Source organism: Rhodamnia argentea, chromosome 9 (genome assembly GCF_020921035.1).
Source record: "Rhodamnia argentea isolate NSW1041297 chromosome 9, ASM2092103v1, whole genome shotgun sequence".
NCBI classification, from domain to species: Eukaryota; Viridiplantae; Streptophyta; class Magnoliopsida; order Myrtales; family Myrtaceae; genus Rhodamnia; species Rhodamnia argentea.
The window spans coordinates 21,105,583-21,124,071 of record NC_063158.1 but is presented as its reverse complement, the minus strand read 5'-3'; the positions used below and the strand labels follow the sequence as shown (position 1 = coordinate 21,124,071).

Below are 18,489 nucleotides of genomic sequence, written 5' to 3'. Positions count from 1 at the left end.
GACATTTGGAATATAATGAGGAGAAAAAGTAATTTTCACAAAATACAAGGATCTCATTCCTATTTTCAGAAAGTTATGGGACCAAATTGCAATTTTCAAAAAGTTTGGGTACCAAATTGCAATTTTTAAAAATTTTGAGGATCAATTTGCAATTTATAAAAGTTCGGGGATCAAATTACAATTTACAAAAAGTTCATGGACCAAATTACAATTTACAAAAAGTTTGGGGACCAAATTACAATTTTCAAAAATATAGAGAACAATCGAGTCATAACAGGTCGAAATCGAGTCCGGGATTGGTCAAAATCGGATCCGGGATCGGGCGAAATCGGGTCGGGGACACGTTGCATGTGTCGCTCACGTAGGCATGTGAAGCCTATTTGCACCGGACTCCTCCAGCATGTATGACGGGCGACCAATCAATTTTCTCGGATCGCCGAGCCCGTTCCATTGATGTGTTCAAAATTTATTTTTTATGAACAGAAAAAAAAAAAATCCAATGAACAGTAAGGTCAAAAACAATGTTTTTCGCATTAATTCGACTACGAAACTCAAACAATCGAAAAACAAGAACTACTATGCTCTGATATCAATGAAGGGAAATACATGTAATTGCTAATCCAGATCTATAAACGCAATGAAAAAATTATGGATCTACATACTTATAAGCATTACATGTGGATTATAGCGGAACAATAATCTCAATCATCATATATGTACATATACACATGGATTGCACTAGATCAATATGTTTTAGAATCAACTTGTATCTCCGATCTGAGAAGCATATCACGATTAACGAACATATCTCGGTTTCCACAGATTAAGAGCCCCAAAATGCAAGTGAGAAAATAATTCGGATCCATCGATCGATCGTTCTTAGGGAGAGTTTTCACTAATAGAGTTTTTTTTTTTTTTTGTTGATTGATAGAACGACTATGTTCTATAAAGTGGATATACCATCTCCTCTCTCTTTGTATTGAATAAGAAATAAATCTCCCTTAATTGTAATCAATTTTCGCAATAAAGGCACATATTGATTTTGCCCTTAATGGGCACAATCTTTCCCAACAGTATATTACTTATGTTTTTTTGAAGAGTTCAAGCCAAGGTGGAGATTTGTTGAATATGTCTCGAATTCTTATGGGCTTGGGTCAACGTTAGGGCTGGAACCAATATAAATATTATTTTTCTTAAGTTATTAGATTAAGAAATAGAAACAGAAAGAGTTTTTAGCTTTTTGAGCCACATTTTGTAATCTTTCAATTTCCATAATGATTTTGCTTCCCTCTTTCTGTGCTTTTTCTCACAAGGGTTTTTTTATGTAAATCTTTGTGTTCGTTTATTCTTCTCAATTTTAATTTCAGTATGTCTCTGCACTGGTCATAACAAAAGGACAATTACACGATTGTAGATTTTGTTAGGAAATTCTAACTTCCATGATAATAAATCGTCAAAGAAGATACAGAGTACCTCACTTAATCATGGAGATCAAACGGAAGTTTGAGCACGGCGAGCTAATACTGACACATGAAGCAATTATATGAAAGCAGATTACATCTGACATCAAATTTTGAAGGGCAATTTACCGTCGAAAGTGATTATCGAAAAAAATTTACACGGAAAGGAGGAATTCATATTGTATTTGAGAGCAATGCAGGTGAAGCTAAATGAGAGGATTGTATAGAAGAGGTAGTAAATGTGGACACTTCGGTGCGGCTGGTCGAGGTGGCATGAACAATTGATTCTGTAGACATTGTGGATCGAGGCGCCTGGTATGTAGGGACCGGCAATTTCGATGGGAGAACGGGCGGCGGGGCATTGAAGTTGAGAACGTTTAAGGCGTCTCTAATGGAAGGACGGCCAGTGTGATCCGGATGAGCGCACCACAGCCCTACGACCATCGTGCACTCCAGTTGCTTTTTGTCGAAATCGGTACCAAGTTTCGACTCCGCCGCATTGAGTATCCTCCCGGTCCCGTACAGCTCCCAAACCCAGTCCACCAGCCGAACTTGGCCATCCTCAGCCCTCGGCTCGATGACTTTTCTACCGCAAGCTATTTCTAACAGGACGACTCCGAAGCTATAGACGTCCGATTCCCTACTCGCCTTGCCCGTGTAAACGCATTCGGGAGCCATATAGCCCATGGTTCCGGCCAACACCGTCGTTTGCAACCCTTTGGCATGGTCGACTAGCCTAGCCAAACCAAAGTCCCCTAATTTAGCATTGAAATTATCATCGAGCATGATATTGCTGGACTTTATATCGCGGTGCACGACGCACTGTTCCCATTCTTCATGAAGGTAGAGCAATGCCGAGGCTGTGCCCTGCGCGATTTTGTACCGTTTCTTCCACGGCAAGAAGGTTCGTTCTTTGAATAGATGAGAATCGAGACTACCGTTTGACATGTATTCATAGATAAGGAGGAGTTCCTTCTTCTCATGGCACCATCCGATGAGTTGGACTAAGTTTCTGTGCCGGAGCCGGCTTATGGTCTTCACTTCGGTGGCGTACTCCTTTATCCCTTGTCTTGATCCCGGGCTGATCTTCTTGATTGCGACATGAGCATTCACGCTGGTCAAGTAACCTTCATACACTCTCCCAAAGCCTCCTTCCCCAAGTAACCGTTCCATTGCGAAATTGTCAGTAGCCGCGACCAAGTCCTTGTAGTAGAATTTCTTGGGCCCTGGCACCTGCTCGAATTCTTCATCGATTGCCAGATCATCTTCTTCTTCGCTCATGTAAGTTCCCTTTCTCTTCGAACGGCGACGAAACCAAATAAAGGCTAGAGCAAGAATGAGCAAAACGAAAGAACCTGAGCCTAAGGTAGCCCATAGCCATAACTTGCTCTTTTTTCCAGCCACTTGCACATTAGAGCTGAATTCCCATGCCTCAATAGTGTGCAACTCAAACAGCCTACCCGTGGTAGCCGAGAAACCGAAAGTCACCCACTCCGGCAAATACTTGGTGATGTTGACTATGTCATAGATACCGGAGGAATTTATGTCGGTACCCATGGCATCGGCGTCTATCATAAGAACGCTCAAGTTCTGTGTGCTAGAATTGTACGCTATCGTAGCATTGATCCGCCCGCCGCTCATGATTTTATCCTTGAACCAATCGATGCAGCTATAGACCGTGGAAGTGAGATTATTCAAGTCTATTCCGACATGGGTAACTTGGGAACAATTCGGGTCCCTGGCATTGATATCGTTGTTGTGGAAAGTGTCGAACTCGACAGCTACAAAAGAAGTTGAAGAATTGGAAGGGTCGCGGTTGGGATTTAAAAGAGCGAGGTAGCGTCCCGATGAGTTTGCCGGAAGTTGAGACCCTTCGGGGACAAGAAAGAAGGTCAATCCATCGGCAAAACTGGATGCTCCTTGAGAATTGATGACGAAGGTGAATTGGGTGGTGAAATCCGCTACATTCCCTGTTGCCTTATCCCAAAGGTGCATCGGCTCACGGTACGTGGCCCACCCCATGCTCCGATTGAGGTTCTGGTCTCGATCGGCCTCCGTAAGTCGGATGGAGTCACTCGAAACCGACGCATCGCCTTGGAGTTGAATACTATTGTCGTTGAAAGTCCGGAAGCTGAAATTGATTCCCTGAGACGAAGTGGAAGTCGTGGACACAGTGGCTAGAGACAGAACCAAGACTAGGAGTGATAGAAGAAGCTCTCTCTTGAAACTCGCGATATCTGAGCTGTGAAGCTCCATTCTCGTCAAGGTTCCTAGATTGCTCTTGAAATCAGGGGACTCAGCACAGCTTTTTGGTGGTGGGTCTCAATGGGCTCCTGAACAGCTTTGCGAACAATCTCGGAACCGTTCAACGTTAATAAAAAAAGGGAAAGAGTGCAGACGATCTTCCACGACTGTTGAGGGAGCACTCCGTAATTACTTAATCAAGAGAACTTCTGACTTGCCCTTGCTTTGACTACAGATGCCGCCACATGAAAAATCCATCGTATTGAAAATTTTCGGACATCTCTGTTGGTCATTAAAGAATGTTGTCTACCCGCGGGTGCCGTGACTGAGGCTGCCAACTTCGTCTGGGGGATCACATTGGAATTGTTCCACGAATCAGTAAAGGACGATAATTGCGTTTAACGTCGTGTGATTGCGACGCAAATATACATCATCTTTGAAGTCTCGAGTTCTTTATAGGATGTTACAATGACATAACCATTAAAAAACGAGGGGTATCCGTCTCTGTTCGACGAGCCTTTTCCTTTTTTGCAGGCCAAACAATGGACATCTGAAAGAGTCCGAGTACCACCTAACCACTGACTGAGTCGATCTTCCAATTCAGAATTTTAAAACTCTAGTGTTACTTGCAAGAGAATGGAGGGGGAAGAGAAATGGAAGCAACTCAGTCACGGCAAAGAATGGCGTCGTTTCATGGGATTCAATTAGTCAACGATCTCTACTCCTACGATCAACATCCCCAGAATCAATTGCTGTTATAAATAAAGGTCAGTCACAGATGGATGGCAAGACCTTTGTTTTAGTAATCAATAAACTAGCCAATGACTTTGAAATTTAGACACCAATGCCATTTATGCCAACTCATTAGCCTCGTGATATTTACATCCACGGACGTGATCGGTCTCGACCTTATCGAAGTTCAACAGTCCCCATTTCCGGAATTGGACCCGATCTGATACCTCAATAGTCAATCAAGAAGTCGGAAATAGCCCGTCCTTGGACATCTAGAAGTGAAACATAAGACAGGTCAACCGAGATAGTCAATGCCCACTTCTGAATTCTACTCATATAATCGATTGAGATATCATATTTTTGATATCATCTGTCTTCCAAATAACCTCGAGCTCCATAGGCAAGATGTAGGGTCGAAACTTGGAAAAATCAAATTATAACTTCTGTGTTATTTAGGGTGTGACTCAAGTACTCCCTGGTCATTCTCGTGTTGGCATTGAATAGCCGATGCAGACTCTTAAGTTCCCACTTCACTTCATCACCGGCACAACAGTAGATTGCTAGTCGACGTTTCCGGTCGGCCAAATAAACTTTACCTTGAGCAGCCTTTCGATCTCCTCTTTTACGATGTCAGATAGCCATCTTTAATAGGCAAACGTCCCGCGACCGGTCGGCTGAGACCTGGCATCTAATTATAAAACCAAGCAAAACTGGCTTTACATTCTGTCAATTAATCAATCAACTTATCTCTGAAGTCTGCATCCAAGCCTTCGCTAACATAAGTAAGTCGATGCTCGCCATCGCCTCGTAATCTTGAGTTGTTTATTCGTGTTTTTCTTCAGAGGTGAATCAAGTCATACTTTCAACATGATTTGTAATTTAAAAAAGAGAATTACATTTCGTGAATTTAAGCACGGGTTTCCCGTTGACTATGAAAAGATTTTTTGTTGATTCATTTTTCTAAATAATCATAATGCCACATAATGAGGGAAAATATCTGGAGACGATTATTTTCCGAGAAATAGATGGAAAGTAATTGAACGTTCTCCGAAATATCTATAAAGATAAAAAGCAACCCACTAAGTAAGTCAATGGCATGTGAAAAGAAGAGCTCATTCTGCATTTGAAACCAATTCGGAAGAAGATGAACAAGAGGCTTGCTTAAGCAAGGTAGTTCATCGGAACATTTCTATAGCGCAGAACAAGCGATCGAATAATAAAATAGACAGAATAAGAAAATAAATCAGACGTCGGATGTATGTGGTTCAGTCATAGAGACCTACGTCCATGAGGAAAGCGGCAATGAATTCCACTATAGATCAAGTGATACACAAAGATTACAAACCACGCTTGAGTTACTCAAACACTCTCGGTGTTTCCCACTCCCAACTACATCAAATAACCCACAAGTGTTTAGCCCCCCAATTCCTCATGAAATAATCTCTCAATCTCACAAAGGAATTTAACCTCAAGATTTAATCGGCATCGACACTTGAATTCTTGATGTAATTCCATGAACAAAACCAACAAAGATAAACCCTCTCAAGTACTCAACGATGACGCTTCAATAAATCATGTCAACAACGGCACGAAGACCTTAGCTATCAAGCACCCAGCACCTATGGATGTCACCCACGGACCACCCACGGCACTCGAGGAAGGAACGGCGCTACTTCCAAGTAAAGGAGAAAACCACAATCCAACTTGTAACGGCCTTGGGCCCCACGCGCTTCCGCTGCGCCACTTTGCAAGATATTGTCCGCTTTGGACACACAATCCTCACGGTTTTGTTCCTCCGAGCGTCGCCCATACAACGCCCGGAAAACGCGTCTTGCAAATCTAAGGGCACCCAACCCTTAGCGGCACGGCGTCCCCGCTACAACGCCCGGAAAACCCGTCTTGCAAATCTAAGGGCACCCAACCCTCAGCGGCACCAGCGAGCGCCCGTTGCGGCCCCACATGCGGTCGGAGGTCAGCTCCGATACCAACCGTAACGACCTTGGGCCCCACGCGCTTCCGCTGCGCCACTCTGCAAGATATTGTCCGCTTTGGACACACAGTCCTCACGGTTTTGTTCCTCCGAGCGTCGCCCATACAACGCCCGGAAAACGCGTCTTGCAAATCTAAGGGCACCCAAGCCTTATAAAGCCTTCCCAAGACCTCCTCCTAGGCAATGTGGGACTAGGGATGTCACACAACTGGCAAGAGATATTTATGTATGAGAAACCCGTGTTGACCACGTCAACTCCAAAAGTCCAGTTTGGACTTTTCAATGCAGCCGAACAGCTCCAACGCATAATAGGATTGTTAGATTCCGAAAATTTGTTCTGATATTTCTTCTTCTTTTATACTTATCTTCTCTTTGTCGATTTCAATAAATAAGGATAAAGTTATGAGGATTTCAAAATAGAATTTCATCCAATACAAAGTAATAATGTCCGATTTGGAATATCAAATTTTCGCCTCAGGCTCAAATTCAAGACATATTTTGAACAATTTTGATGCTATGATCACCTGGTTCACCACCAGTCCGGACGCCAAAGGATGACGTTGCTGACCAAATAGATGGAGGAGGTCCAAAATATGTCGGGACCGGCAATGTTGATAGAAGAGTGGGTGGCGAAGCATCAAAGTTCAGAAGATTCAGTGCTTCTCTTATAGAGGGCCGAGATTTGGAGTCCAGATGAGCACACCAAAGCCCCACGATCATCAACCGCTCCAATTGTTTCTCATTGAAATCACTGCCGAGTTTGGGGTCCGCTGCATCTAGCAGCTTTCCAATTCCGTGGAGCTCCCAAACCCAATCCACGAGCCAAACATGGCTTTCTGTTGCCAGTGAATCCACAACTCCTTTTCCACATGCTATTTCCAAGAGGACGATACCAAAGCTATATACATCTGATTCCTTGCAGGCTTTGTGCGTGTAAAAGCATTCGGGCGCCATGTAGCCCATGGTTCCGGCCAATACAGTGGTTTGCGACCCTTTGGAGTGGTCAACCAGCCTAGCCAAGCCAAAGTCCCCCAATTTAGCATTAAAGTCCAAATCGAGCATGATGTTGCTCGACTTTATATCGCTGTGCACAACACATTGTTCCCATTCTTCGTGGAGATAGAGCAATGCCGAGGCTATGCCTTGTGCGATTCTGTACCACTTTTCCCACGTTAGAAAGGTTCGGTGCTTGAATAAGTGAGAGTCTAAGCCACCGTTAGACATGAACTCGTATACAAGGAGGAGTTCCTTCTTCTCATGACACCATCCGATGAGTTGGACTAAGTTTCTGTGCCTGAGTCGGCTTATGGTCTTCACTTCGGCCGCATACTCTTTTATTCCCTGTCTGGACTCTGGAGTGATCTTTTTGATTGCCACATTAGTATTCACGCCAATTAAGCAACCTTCATAAACTCTTCCGAAACCCCCTTTCCCCAGCAAACGCGCGTCTGCAAAATCATCAGTCGCAGCGGCCAAGTCCCTGAAGGAGAACTTCTTTGGTCCTGTCACTTGGTCAAATTCTTTATCGATTGATAGGACATCGACCTCGTCTGCAATTCGGTCATTTGTCTTCTTTGACCTGTGACCAAACCAAGCAAAGCCTAGAAGTAGAGTGAGCAGCAAGAAAGAGCCTAAACCTATGACAGACCACACCCATGTCTTGCTCCCCTTTGCTCTGACCTTGTCACCTGTGTTTGTGTCAGCAGGAGTAGTATTGATTGTGCTGTTTACATCTTGGGGGACACGTAGATTAGAGCTAAATTCCCATGAGTACAGAGTGTGCAACTCGAAGCTCAACCCGGTGGCCGCCGAGAAACCGACGGTCACCCATTCTGGCAAATGCTCTGTCAAGTTAACTGAATGGGAGACCTCGGTGACGTTCCCTTTTGGATCAGCGACATCGATCATGACGACACTCAGATTCTGCGTGCTAGAATTGTATGTTATTGAAGCTTGGATCAGTCCAGGGCTCATGATTTTGTCCCAGAACCAATGGACACACGTGTAGTTGACAGACGCGATGTTGTTCAAGTCTATACCGACATGTTCACACTGGGGGTCCCAAAAATTGGTGACATTGTCGTAGAAAGTGTCTGAATTCCACGGTGACGAATGCGGTAGAAGGGTCGAAAGGGTCTCGAGTCGAACTTACAAGAGCCAGATAGCCTCCAGACGAGTTGCTCGGGATATCGGACCCATTGGGGGCGAGGAAAAACGTCAGTCCATCGGCATAGGGCACTTTACGTTTGGAATCGATGATGAAGCTGAACTTGGTGGTGAAGTCTGCCACATTGCCGGTCAACTTATCCCAAAGGCGCATCGGCTCGTGGTACGTGGCTCGACCCACGCTTTAAGTAAAGCTCCGACTCCTATTGCTTACGGTGAGCTGGATTTGTGAAGGCGACGGAGACGCGTCGCCTTTGGGGACAATTTGACCATCAAAAGCCTGGAAATTAAACGACAAATCTTCACATAACACTGGAGCAATGAATCTGATGCTTAGGTAGAAGAAAAAGACTAAGGATGATGCTTGAAGCCTACGCATGTTCTCTTCCAAAATAAAAACTTTCCTCAATGCATCTGTGTTGGGGTGTGTCATGACTGGGGCTGAGTTTTATTGGAGACCATCTTGGAATGGTTCAATGAAATCTCAGGAAAAGACATGCAAGCTTCATAAAAAGTTCAAGGGTGAAAAAGACGAGGTCAGGCATTGATTAGAAACGTCATGTTGGAGCTGGTTTATAAGATAGTAAAACAACGTTGCTGGACAAAGTCGGGACCTTCGGACTTTGGCTAATTAGCCTTTTTCTCATGTTCGGTCCAAAAGATGCCATGGCCAGCTGAAAGAGACTGGGTAACGAGTCATAAAACAATGAGAGGTACTATTCCTAGATGTTATCTTTACGACAGACAATGTCAAGTATATTTTTGTTTAAGATAAAGTGAACTTTTTTTGTTTGTTTTTTTTTGTTTTTGTCAAAATTTGTAATGTTGTTCAAATTTTAACAAATTTATTTAATTTAATTTCAGCCCGACTCATTTCGATAGCCATTGCAAATATATTTGCAATATTATTTTTCCCGTTCAACTTCATCGTGATATCTTTTTTTTTTTTTTTGTTGTCATGAGAATGCGTGCATACGATTGACTTGCAGATTAAAAGTGGACACAAATTAATGTGCCCAACATGCACACATGCGGAATATGCATTCTTTTGATTTTTTATGTACGTATTTATGTATATACGTACAAAAGCTAATAACACGACACGGAACACGACACGATATGACCACACATGATTTCTCAAAAAATAAAGAATTTCGACACTTTGGGACACGATATACAGTGAATGTATATATTTTACATATACATGATAAATATTATTTTCATCTTTTTTTTATGTTTCACAAATAAAACAATCCATATTTCACCACTAAATTTAATATTTAACAGTAAAGGAAAAAAAATACCCATTTCATATTCAACGCTAATTATGTGTTTATACCTATCGAGTGATTTTTAGTGCTCAAGGCCTCAAATTAGGTTAGTAGGGACTCTAGTCTCACTTAAGTCCTAATTCAGTGAGAAACCAAGTTGCAATTGGTATGAGGGGAAAATTATGCAAAAAGTCTTAAACCTATTGCACTTTTGTGAATTTAATCTTAAACCTTTTAATTTTTCTAATTGAGCCATAACCTTTCCATGTTTTACCAATTGAGTACATCGGCCAATTTTAAATGGAAACCCCTACCGTGGACCCCAAGCGTCCTGCGTGATGCGATTGGCACTAACGTGGACAATTATTCACATATTTTAATATTTCTTCAAATTTTGTAAATGTTTTTTATATTTTTTTCTTTTTTCTTTTTTTTTCCTCCTCATGTGACCAGCGAAAGAAAAAAAAACAAAGAAAAGAAAAGAATTCTAAAAATATTATAAAGTTAATAAAAATTTTCCACGTAAGTACCAAGCTGCGCCACGTATGATAATCGGCGTCCACGTCGGCGATATCTAGCCAAAATTGGCCAGATGAACTCACTCGACAAAAGGTAAAAACAAGTTTGTGACTCAATTGGCATTGCCACTTAATTCTTCTAATTGCTGTTGGACCTATCTTCTCCACTTAAATCAGGTACTACACTCACCCTCGGGAACAAAAAACTCCGGATCGACTTCAGGTATGAAAGACTCCCTAAGTTCTGCTATGCTTGCAGACGAGTAGGACACTACACAACGGACTGCAAAACACATCCGTATGAATGGCCAAAAAACTCAACTGGAAAGTTCGGAGGCTGGTTACGTGCTGAAGCAAGAGAGCCTAGTCTTTTTTGGGAGCTATATTTTGGCAAAAAAGTGCCGGAGTTTGAGGAGGAAGAAGTAATACCCGAAACCCAACCCCCCCCCCTCTTCTTTCACAACCCATATCAGGGGTTGGGGAGGCATCGGCTTCGGGACAGAAAGAGAAATGTCTTGCGGTGGTGGTCCATAAAGGCTGAGAAAAGAGGCCTGATAGCTTCCAAACTCAAGTGGAAATTCAGCAGGCCATGAAGGGAGATGAAAAAGGAGGATCCTCCTCCATTTACCTGAAGAACGACAAGGGAGCTATGAGCACCCAACCTCAGAAGAAAATGAGGAGATCTTGCCCTCCTAAGCAGCAAGGTTATCCTGAATTCTCTATAAATGAAGATATGTTACTCAAGATCCCCATCCTTTTAGTGGAAGACAACAATGAACGGGCTTTGGTGGCTAGCCCTAATAAGCCACCGAGGATCGTATGAAAATTGTGGGCCGAAACTGTCAGGGTTTGGGTGCTCCCCTGACAGTCCAGCATCTTCATGCCCTAGTGGCCCAAGAAAAAAACCCAATCTCGTCTTCTTAAGAATAAAGAGGAAGTGGTGAACCGAGTGAGAAGGTCCTTTAATTTTCAGAATTCAGTGGTAGTCAACCCTGACGGTATTGCGGGTGGGCTGGAATCTAGGCCTAGTTGCCAGGGTCTTGGGCAGGGTGTCAGGGACCCTAGCCCTACCTTGGGGACTCGGGCTCAAGTTGCTAGGATCTGGTTGTCGTTAGGAAACAAGTTTTGACTTTTAATAGAAAACTTAGCTTTTTTGAGTTTAAATATAGTTGCTCTCCCGACTATGAAAAGTTTTGTAGTCGTTCATAAGCAAATCAAAACTGTTACGATGCACGTATAAATTATATTTGAGAAATTTAGTATGAGAAGATTGATGTGGTATGAAGTAGTTGATATAACCTAATTGGTCCATAATTCGTTGACTTAATGTGGGTCCAACTTGATATATTGATGAGCTAGGACTTAGACTTCCTCTTAGCAATCTTCCTTGATGAAAGGTGTTTGACTTTTGTTGCACAATCCCCAACAAATTGGTATCCAAGCCGATGGTTGATTAAGTGGGGGCTCCAAATTTGTTGCGATGTTTGGTGGATGAAGTAGGGGGAATTTCCAGGCGATGGGCGTTGTGATGTAATAATGAAAGCCTAATGGCAGACTTCATATCTTGATGCATAAGAATACCTAGATTAAAGGTAGCATACCTAACACTAAGCTCACACGGGGGGGGGAGGAGATTGTATCTATGGGGGAGTAGACTTAACACTAAGCCAACAAGTGATAGAGAGATTATTAGAATGATCGTGTGAGTTGTGTTATTCCACATTGAAGAATTTGTGTGGTATAGAGCAATTAATATATTCTAATTGGCCTATAATTTATTGACTTAAGATTTTTAATGAAGGTGAGTCCAAAATATGTTGACGGGTTGGACGCTTCTACTATATGCTCCCTAACAAAAACCTAAAAAATAAGAGAAAATGTTGCGGACAATAGATGTTCCGCGAAACAACGGAGTACATTCTTTGAAATCTCTCTAGATAAAGCCTTGGGGATTTACAATTCACAGTAGGTGTCAAAATTAAACTGAAAATAATATAGTTCATTCAGCATTTGAAATCAATGCAGAAGAGGATGAACAAGACGATTCCTTAGACAAGGTAGCAGATGTGGACATTTTGATGCTATGACCAACTGGTTCACCACCAGTGGAGCTGCCGGAAGAGGAAAGGAGCAGTCATGTCCACAATATAGACAGAGGACGCGCGAGATATGTCGGGACCGGCAAATTTGATAGCTCATTCAACATTTGAAATCAATACAGAAGAAGATGAACAAGAGGATTCCTTAGACAAGGGTAGTACATGTGGACATTTCGATGCTATGACCAACTGGTTCACCGCCGGTGGAGGTGCCAGAAGATGAAAGGAGCAACCACGTCGACAATATAGATGGAGGAGGCGCGAGATATGTCGGGACCGGCAAAGTTGATGGAAGGGCCGGCGGCGAACCATCAAAGTTCAGAAGATTTAGTGCTTCTCTTGTGGAGGGCCGAACTCTGGAGTCTGGATGAGCACACAAAAGCCCTACGATCAGCAAGCGCTCCAGTTGTTTCTCATCAAAATCACTGCATAACTTCGGGTCCACTGCATCTAGCAGCTTTCCAATTCCGTGGAGCTCGCAAACCCAATCCGAGAGCCGAACTTGGCCGACTGTTGCCCATGAATCCACAACTCGTCTTCCACTGGCTATTTCCAAGAGGACAATGCCAAGGCTATAGACATCCGATTCCTTGCTGGCTTTGCCCGTGTAAATGGATTCAGGAGCCGTATAGCCCATGGTTCGGGCCAGTACAGTCGTTTGCGACCCTTTGGTGTGGTCAACCAGCCTAGCCAAGCCAAAGTCCCCCAATTTGGCGTTGCTGTCTGGATCGAGCATGATGTTACTCGACTTTATATCCCTGTGGACGACGCATTGTTCCCATTCTTCGTGGAGGGATAGCAATGCAGAGACTATGCCTTGTGCGATTCTGTACCGTTTTTCCCACGTCAAAATGGTTCGGTGCTTGAATAAGTGAGAGTCTAAGCTACCACTGGACATGAACTCGTAGATAAGGAGGAGTTCTTTTTTCTCATGACACCATCCGATGAGTTGGACTAAGTTTCTGTGCCTGAGTCCGCTGATTGTCTTCACTTCTGTCGCGTACTCCTTTCTCCCCTGTCTCGACTCTGGAGTGATCTTCTTGATCGCCACATTAGAACTCATGCCAATCGAACAGCCTTCATAAACTCTTCCGAAACCCCCTTTCCCAAGCAATCGCGCAGCTGCAAAATTTTCTGTCGCAGCGACCAAGTCCCCGTAGAAGAACTTCTTGGGTCCTGTCGATTGGTCAAATTCTTCTTCAATTGATAGGACATCATCCTCTTTTCCAATACCGTCATTTATCTTTCTCTTTGACCTGTGATCAAACCAAGCGAAGCCTAGAACAAGAGTGAGCAACAAGAAAGAGCCTAAACCTATGACAGACCACAACAATGACTTGCTCCCCTTTGCTCTGACCTTGTCATTTGTGTTTGTGTCTGCGGGAATAGGATTCATTGTTCTGTTTGCATCTTCGGTGACTCGTAGATATGAGCTAAATTCCCATGAATAAAGAGTGTGCAACTAGAAGCTCAAACCCGTGGTTGCAGAGAAACCGATGGTCACCCATTCTGGCAAATACTTTGTCAGGTTAACTGAATGGGAGAGCTTGGCAGCGTTCAGATTTGGATACGCGGCATCGATCATGAGGACGCTCAAATTCTGGGTGCTAGAATTGTATGATATGGAAGCGTTTATGAGTCCGCCGCCCATGATTTTCTGCCTGAACCAATCCACACATGTATATTTGACGGACGAGATGTTATTCAAATCTATACCAACATGTGCACACGTCGGATCCCAAAAATTCGTGGACCTGTCATAGAAAGTGTCGAATTCCACAGCTACGAATGCGGTAGAAGGTCGAAAGGGTCTCGAGTCGCACTTACAAGGGTCAGATAGCCACCAGACGAGTTGCTCGGGATGTCAGACCCGTTGGGGGCGAGGAAAAACATCAGTCCATCTGCAGACGTCCAGTTATGTTCTGAGTCGATGACAAAGCTGAACTGAGTGGTGAAGTCTGCCACATTGCCGGTCAACTTATCCCACAGGTGCATCGGCTCGTGGTACGTGGCTCGACCCGCACTGGAATTGTGGTTCCGATTCCTATCACTTATGGTGAGCTGGACGCGTGCAGGCGACTGAGACGCATCGCCTTTGGGGACGATTCAACCGTCAAAGGCCTGGAAATCAAACGACATTCCATCACATGACACTGAAGCAATGAATGTGATGCTTGGATAGAAGAAAAGGACCAAGGAGAATGCTCGAAGCCTATGCATGTTTCTCTTCAAATGAAAAACGCTTCTACATGTCATGACTGAGGCTGTCGTATAGAGACCATCTTGGAATGGGGAAAAGTACACTATAAGTACCATAACTTTTGTACAACGTTCATTTGAGTGCCATAACTTTCAAAACGTTCACTTAAGTAACATAACTTTCAAAAATTATTCACTTGAATGCCATGTTGACGTGGACGTCGGAAAAGCTGACGTGACACGCTGGAAAAAGTTACTGTAGTACGCCGGAAAGCTGACGTGGCACGCGCGAAAAGTTACTATAGCACAACGGAAAACCGACGTGGCATGCCGGAAAAGTTACTGTAGCACTCGAGTGAACGATTTTGCTCCGACATAGCACTTAAGTGAACGATTTTTGAAAGTTATGACACTTAAATAAACGTTTTGAAAGTAATGGCACTCAAATGACCGCCGTACACAAGTTATGACACTTCTAGTATACTTTTCTCTCTTGAAATGGTTCAATAGAATCCACAGGAAAAGACATGCGGGCTACGATGAATAGTTTGAGGATGAAAACGGCAAGGTCACTTGATCGTCTTGCCATTGTTATAATCAGAGAGATATGTTCCAAAACAAGAGAAGGACATTGTAGAGGAAAATGTCTAAATTATAAGCAATATAAACCTAGTGGAAAGCTAAAGCGTTGGATGTCATATCGTCGCGACATAATAGAGTACGTCCTTCAAGTCACATAAATTGTTCGAGGTCAAGCCCATCTGCACATCTGCTGACGGTGGGGCCTCTCGACTTGTTCTCAGGATTACCAAAACAAGAATAGTACGTACTTAGACAAATAATTCATGATTAGAAAATTCAGTTGGTTTATAAGATGCTAAAACACCATGCAGGACAAAGCTGGGAGTTTTGGACATGGGCTAATTGGCCTCGTCTCGTGTTCGGTCCAAAGCTTGGACTCCAAACGATGCCATGGCCAGCCGAAAGAGACTGAGTAACGAATCCTAGTGACAGCATCGATGTTTTCAGTCAGAGGCTTGGACCGATCATAACGAAGAGAAACGAAGCGCGGGAAAATGTTAACTTTGCCCTAGACAATGTGACAATTTGAAGTGGTAATCAAAATTTAATCAATTGTACGAAAAATTACACGTGATATCTACGTGTTAACATTTGCATTCTATAAGAGTCTCAAGTGTTTCCGGAGGTAAGAAAAAGTCGAAGTGCATGAGTCTAAAAATTTTGGTTGAGCAAATTGTGAAATGCAAAAGTCAAATCCAGACAGTTTCTTGGCCACGTTTTAAAAGTTTCTTCCTACCATCTTTCTAATTGGTGGGTCAAATATCGATATCACCAACATCTATGTTTGGTTTAATTTGCATGTAGATGATATTCATAATTCATAACTCACCAATCAGATATATGGTTAGAGAAAACTTCCTTCCATCTATGCTAAGATTCTAGATATGTGTTATTTCTCTAATTTTGATACTTTAAAACTTATCTTTATTTAGAGAAAAGTAATGATGTCAAACTATTGTTTTAGCTAATAAGTGCATTGTATAAAAAAATTTAGCTTTTTTTCCTGCCAATGCTGAGCAAGTTCATGATGTCAAACTAGGTTTCACGAAAGTGCAATGAAATCCTTTCTCGAAAGATTTCTATGTAGTAGTAGAAGATTGTTGAATGTCACAACTGTACCATTGACGACATATTTAAAAAAAAAGATGACCATAGAAAGTTCCTTTTTTTTTTTGGTCGGACGATAGAAAGTACTTGACTATATCAGAGATATGCAAAAGAACCAAAGAAAACTTGTAGCAAGGTAAAGGATACGAGTAGAGGTGTGCATAGTCCAGGCCGGTCTAGTCCTGGTATGGAATCGGGGACTAGATCAGTAGTCCCGGCCCCCAAATTGTTGGAACCAAGGACCAGAGTGGGACCGGACTAGACCGGATCGGGATCAGATTGGATCGAGACCAGCAGTCCGGTCCGGTCCTAGTCCCAACCTAGTGGGACCATGAACACCAAATGTTTATGGAAATCTAACTCTTGAAATACAATATGCTTCGATTGCATGTTAATTTACAATCTATACCTCCGGTTAAATAAAAAAACACGATGGTCCAATTTGCTCACCTTCATAATGAAGGCGTGTCTTCGCAGAATTATAGGCTTAACAATGACATTGGTCTAACCGCCGACACAATAGAGATATATAAAGGACGAAATTGAAAAAACCTAGTTGGCGAAGACATACTAATAGTGATGTTGTTCACTAAATGGATCCCACATCCAAGTAGTGTGCAAAAACAAAATAAGGACTACTCATTGAAATGAACAACCGAAACGCATGAACAGTAAGAAATTGCTACTACTATATTAAATGAATCAATTGAATTATTTCTTTTTAGAAAGAACACGCTAGTGCACACTCACCACACAATGCACTGGAAAAGACCATAATAAATAGGATAGACCGTATTCGCAACATTGAGGGACTGCCCGAGTTTCAAAGAGAAATTGATATAAACCATTCTTGTAAAGTGGTTTCACTAGCATTCAACTCAGACATGCTTTCATGGTTCCAATTGAACTGTCACTCAATTCTTTCACAATTCCTATCATTGTTAACAGGCAAAGGATATGCCAGATATGCAAAATGTTCCGAAGATACCTTATCAAACATGTACAACCTAATAATGGAAATGGCTCTAGAATGAACATTGAAAATAAATGAAAGCTTCATTTTTTAAAATTATATATATTATGGATGGCCCGGTCCGAGCCGGTCCCATCCACCTGGAACCAAGGACCGGACCGCCCGGTCACGGGTCCCATTTATTAGGAGGGGGGACCGGACCGCCCCCCTCAAGGACCGGACCAACCCTCCAGGTCCGATCCGGTCTCGGGTAGGTTCGGCCCGGTTTGTCACCCCTAGATACGAGGTTCGAGTTACTCTCTAGACTACCCCTTTAAGTAAATTTATAAGTTCTTGATTAATCATGCTTTTCGTTTTTCTTTGAAAATCTCACTTTAAGATTTGTGACGGCCTTCGCTGGCCAGTAGCATCCAACCCCATTTCACCTTGCGCCTATCTGTCGATTTTTTTTTTTTTCATAGTCTTTTAAATGGTATTAGGTTTTAGATTATTTATTTTTGGAAAAATTCTCAAAAAAGTACAATACATATTGCATTTTGTCAATTCAGTTCTAAACCTTTAATTTTGTTAATTGAGTCCTAACCTTTTCACGTGTTGCTAATTGAATCTACCTAGCCAATTTTGAGCAGAAATCGCCGACGTAAAAGCCAGGCATCCTACTTGACATAGCCAATGCTGACATTGACACTTTTTTAATATTTTTTCATACTTTTTATTTATTGTATTTATTTTTTTCTTTTCTTTGTCCATTTCGGTTTCTTTTCTTTCTGTTTTTTATTTTTATTTTTCTGTCAAATGGCTAGTGGCCTGCCAACCACAAGCTGAGGGCCACCAACCTCCGTTGCCCTCGTTGCGACTCCTCACCCAGAGACTGGTGGGGTCGGCGACCCTTTGAACTAAAAAAAAAAAAGAAAGAAAGAAAAGATAAATAAAATAAATAAATAATTTCAAAAAAAAGTATTAAAATAATATTAGAAATGGTCCGGCCATGGAGCAATTTCTATCAAAATTGGTTGGATAGACTCAATTGAGAAAACGTAAAAAGGTTTAGGACTCAATTGATAAAATTAAAAGGTTTAGGGCTGAATTGTAAAAAGTAAAATAGGTTTTGAACTTTTCGGATGTGTTTTTCGACATGGACAATATGC

At 42.4% G+C, this 18,489-nt stretch overlaps 2 protein-coding genes and 1 pseudogene across 3 annotated transcripts in view; all 3 read right to left on the bottom strand.

Moving 5' to 3' along the window:
* Positions 1–1,525: 1,525 nt before the first annotated feature.
* Positions 1,526–18,489, bottom strand: part of LOC115752927 (L-type lectin-domain containing receptor kinase IX.1-like) — a 33,779-nt gene continuing 16,815 nt past the window's right edge. Inside the window, exon 4 of one of the 2 annotated variants that reach the window (XM_048285831.1) lies at positions 1,526–3,198. In XM_048285831.1, coding sequence (XP_048141788.1) covers positions 1,635–3,198 — 1,564 coding nt within the window. In that variant the 3' untranslated portion in view covers positions 1,526–1,634. Of the gene's footprint in view, positions 3,780–18,489 lie in introns of those variants that run through there. The other variant, XM_030691349.2, reaches the window with a different exon arrangement.
* LOC115752950 lies at positions 6,913–9,025 on the bottom strand (annotated as a pseudogene).
* On the bottom strand, positions 12,611–14,582 carry LOC115752948 (L-type lectin-domain containing receptor kinase IX.1-like). The gene has a single exon (XM_048285833.1). The coding sequence runs from the start codon at positions 13,874–13,876 to the stop codon at positions 12,626–12,628; it is 1,251 nt and encodes a 416-aa protein (XP_048141790.1). The 5' UTR covers positions 13,877–14,582; the 3' UTR covers positions 12,611–12,625.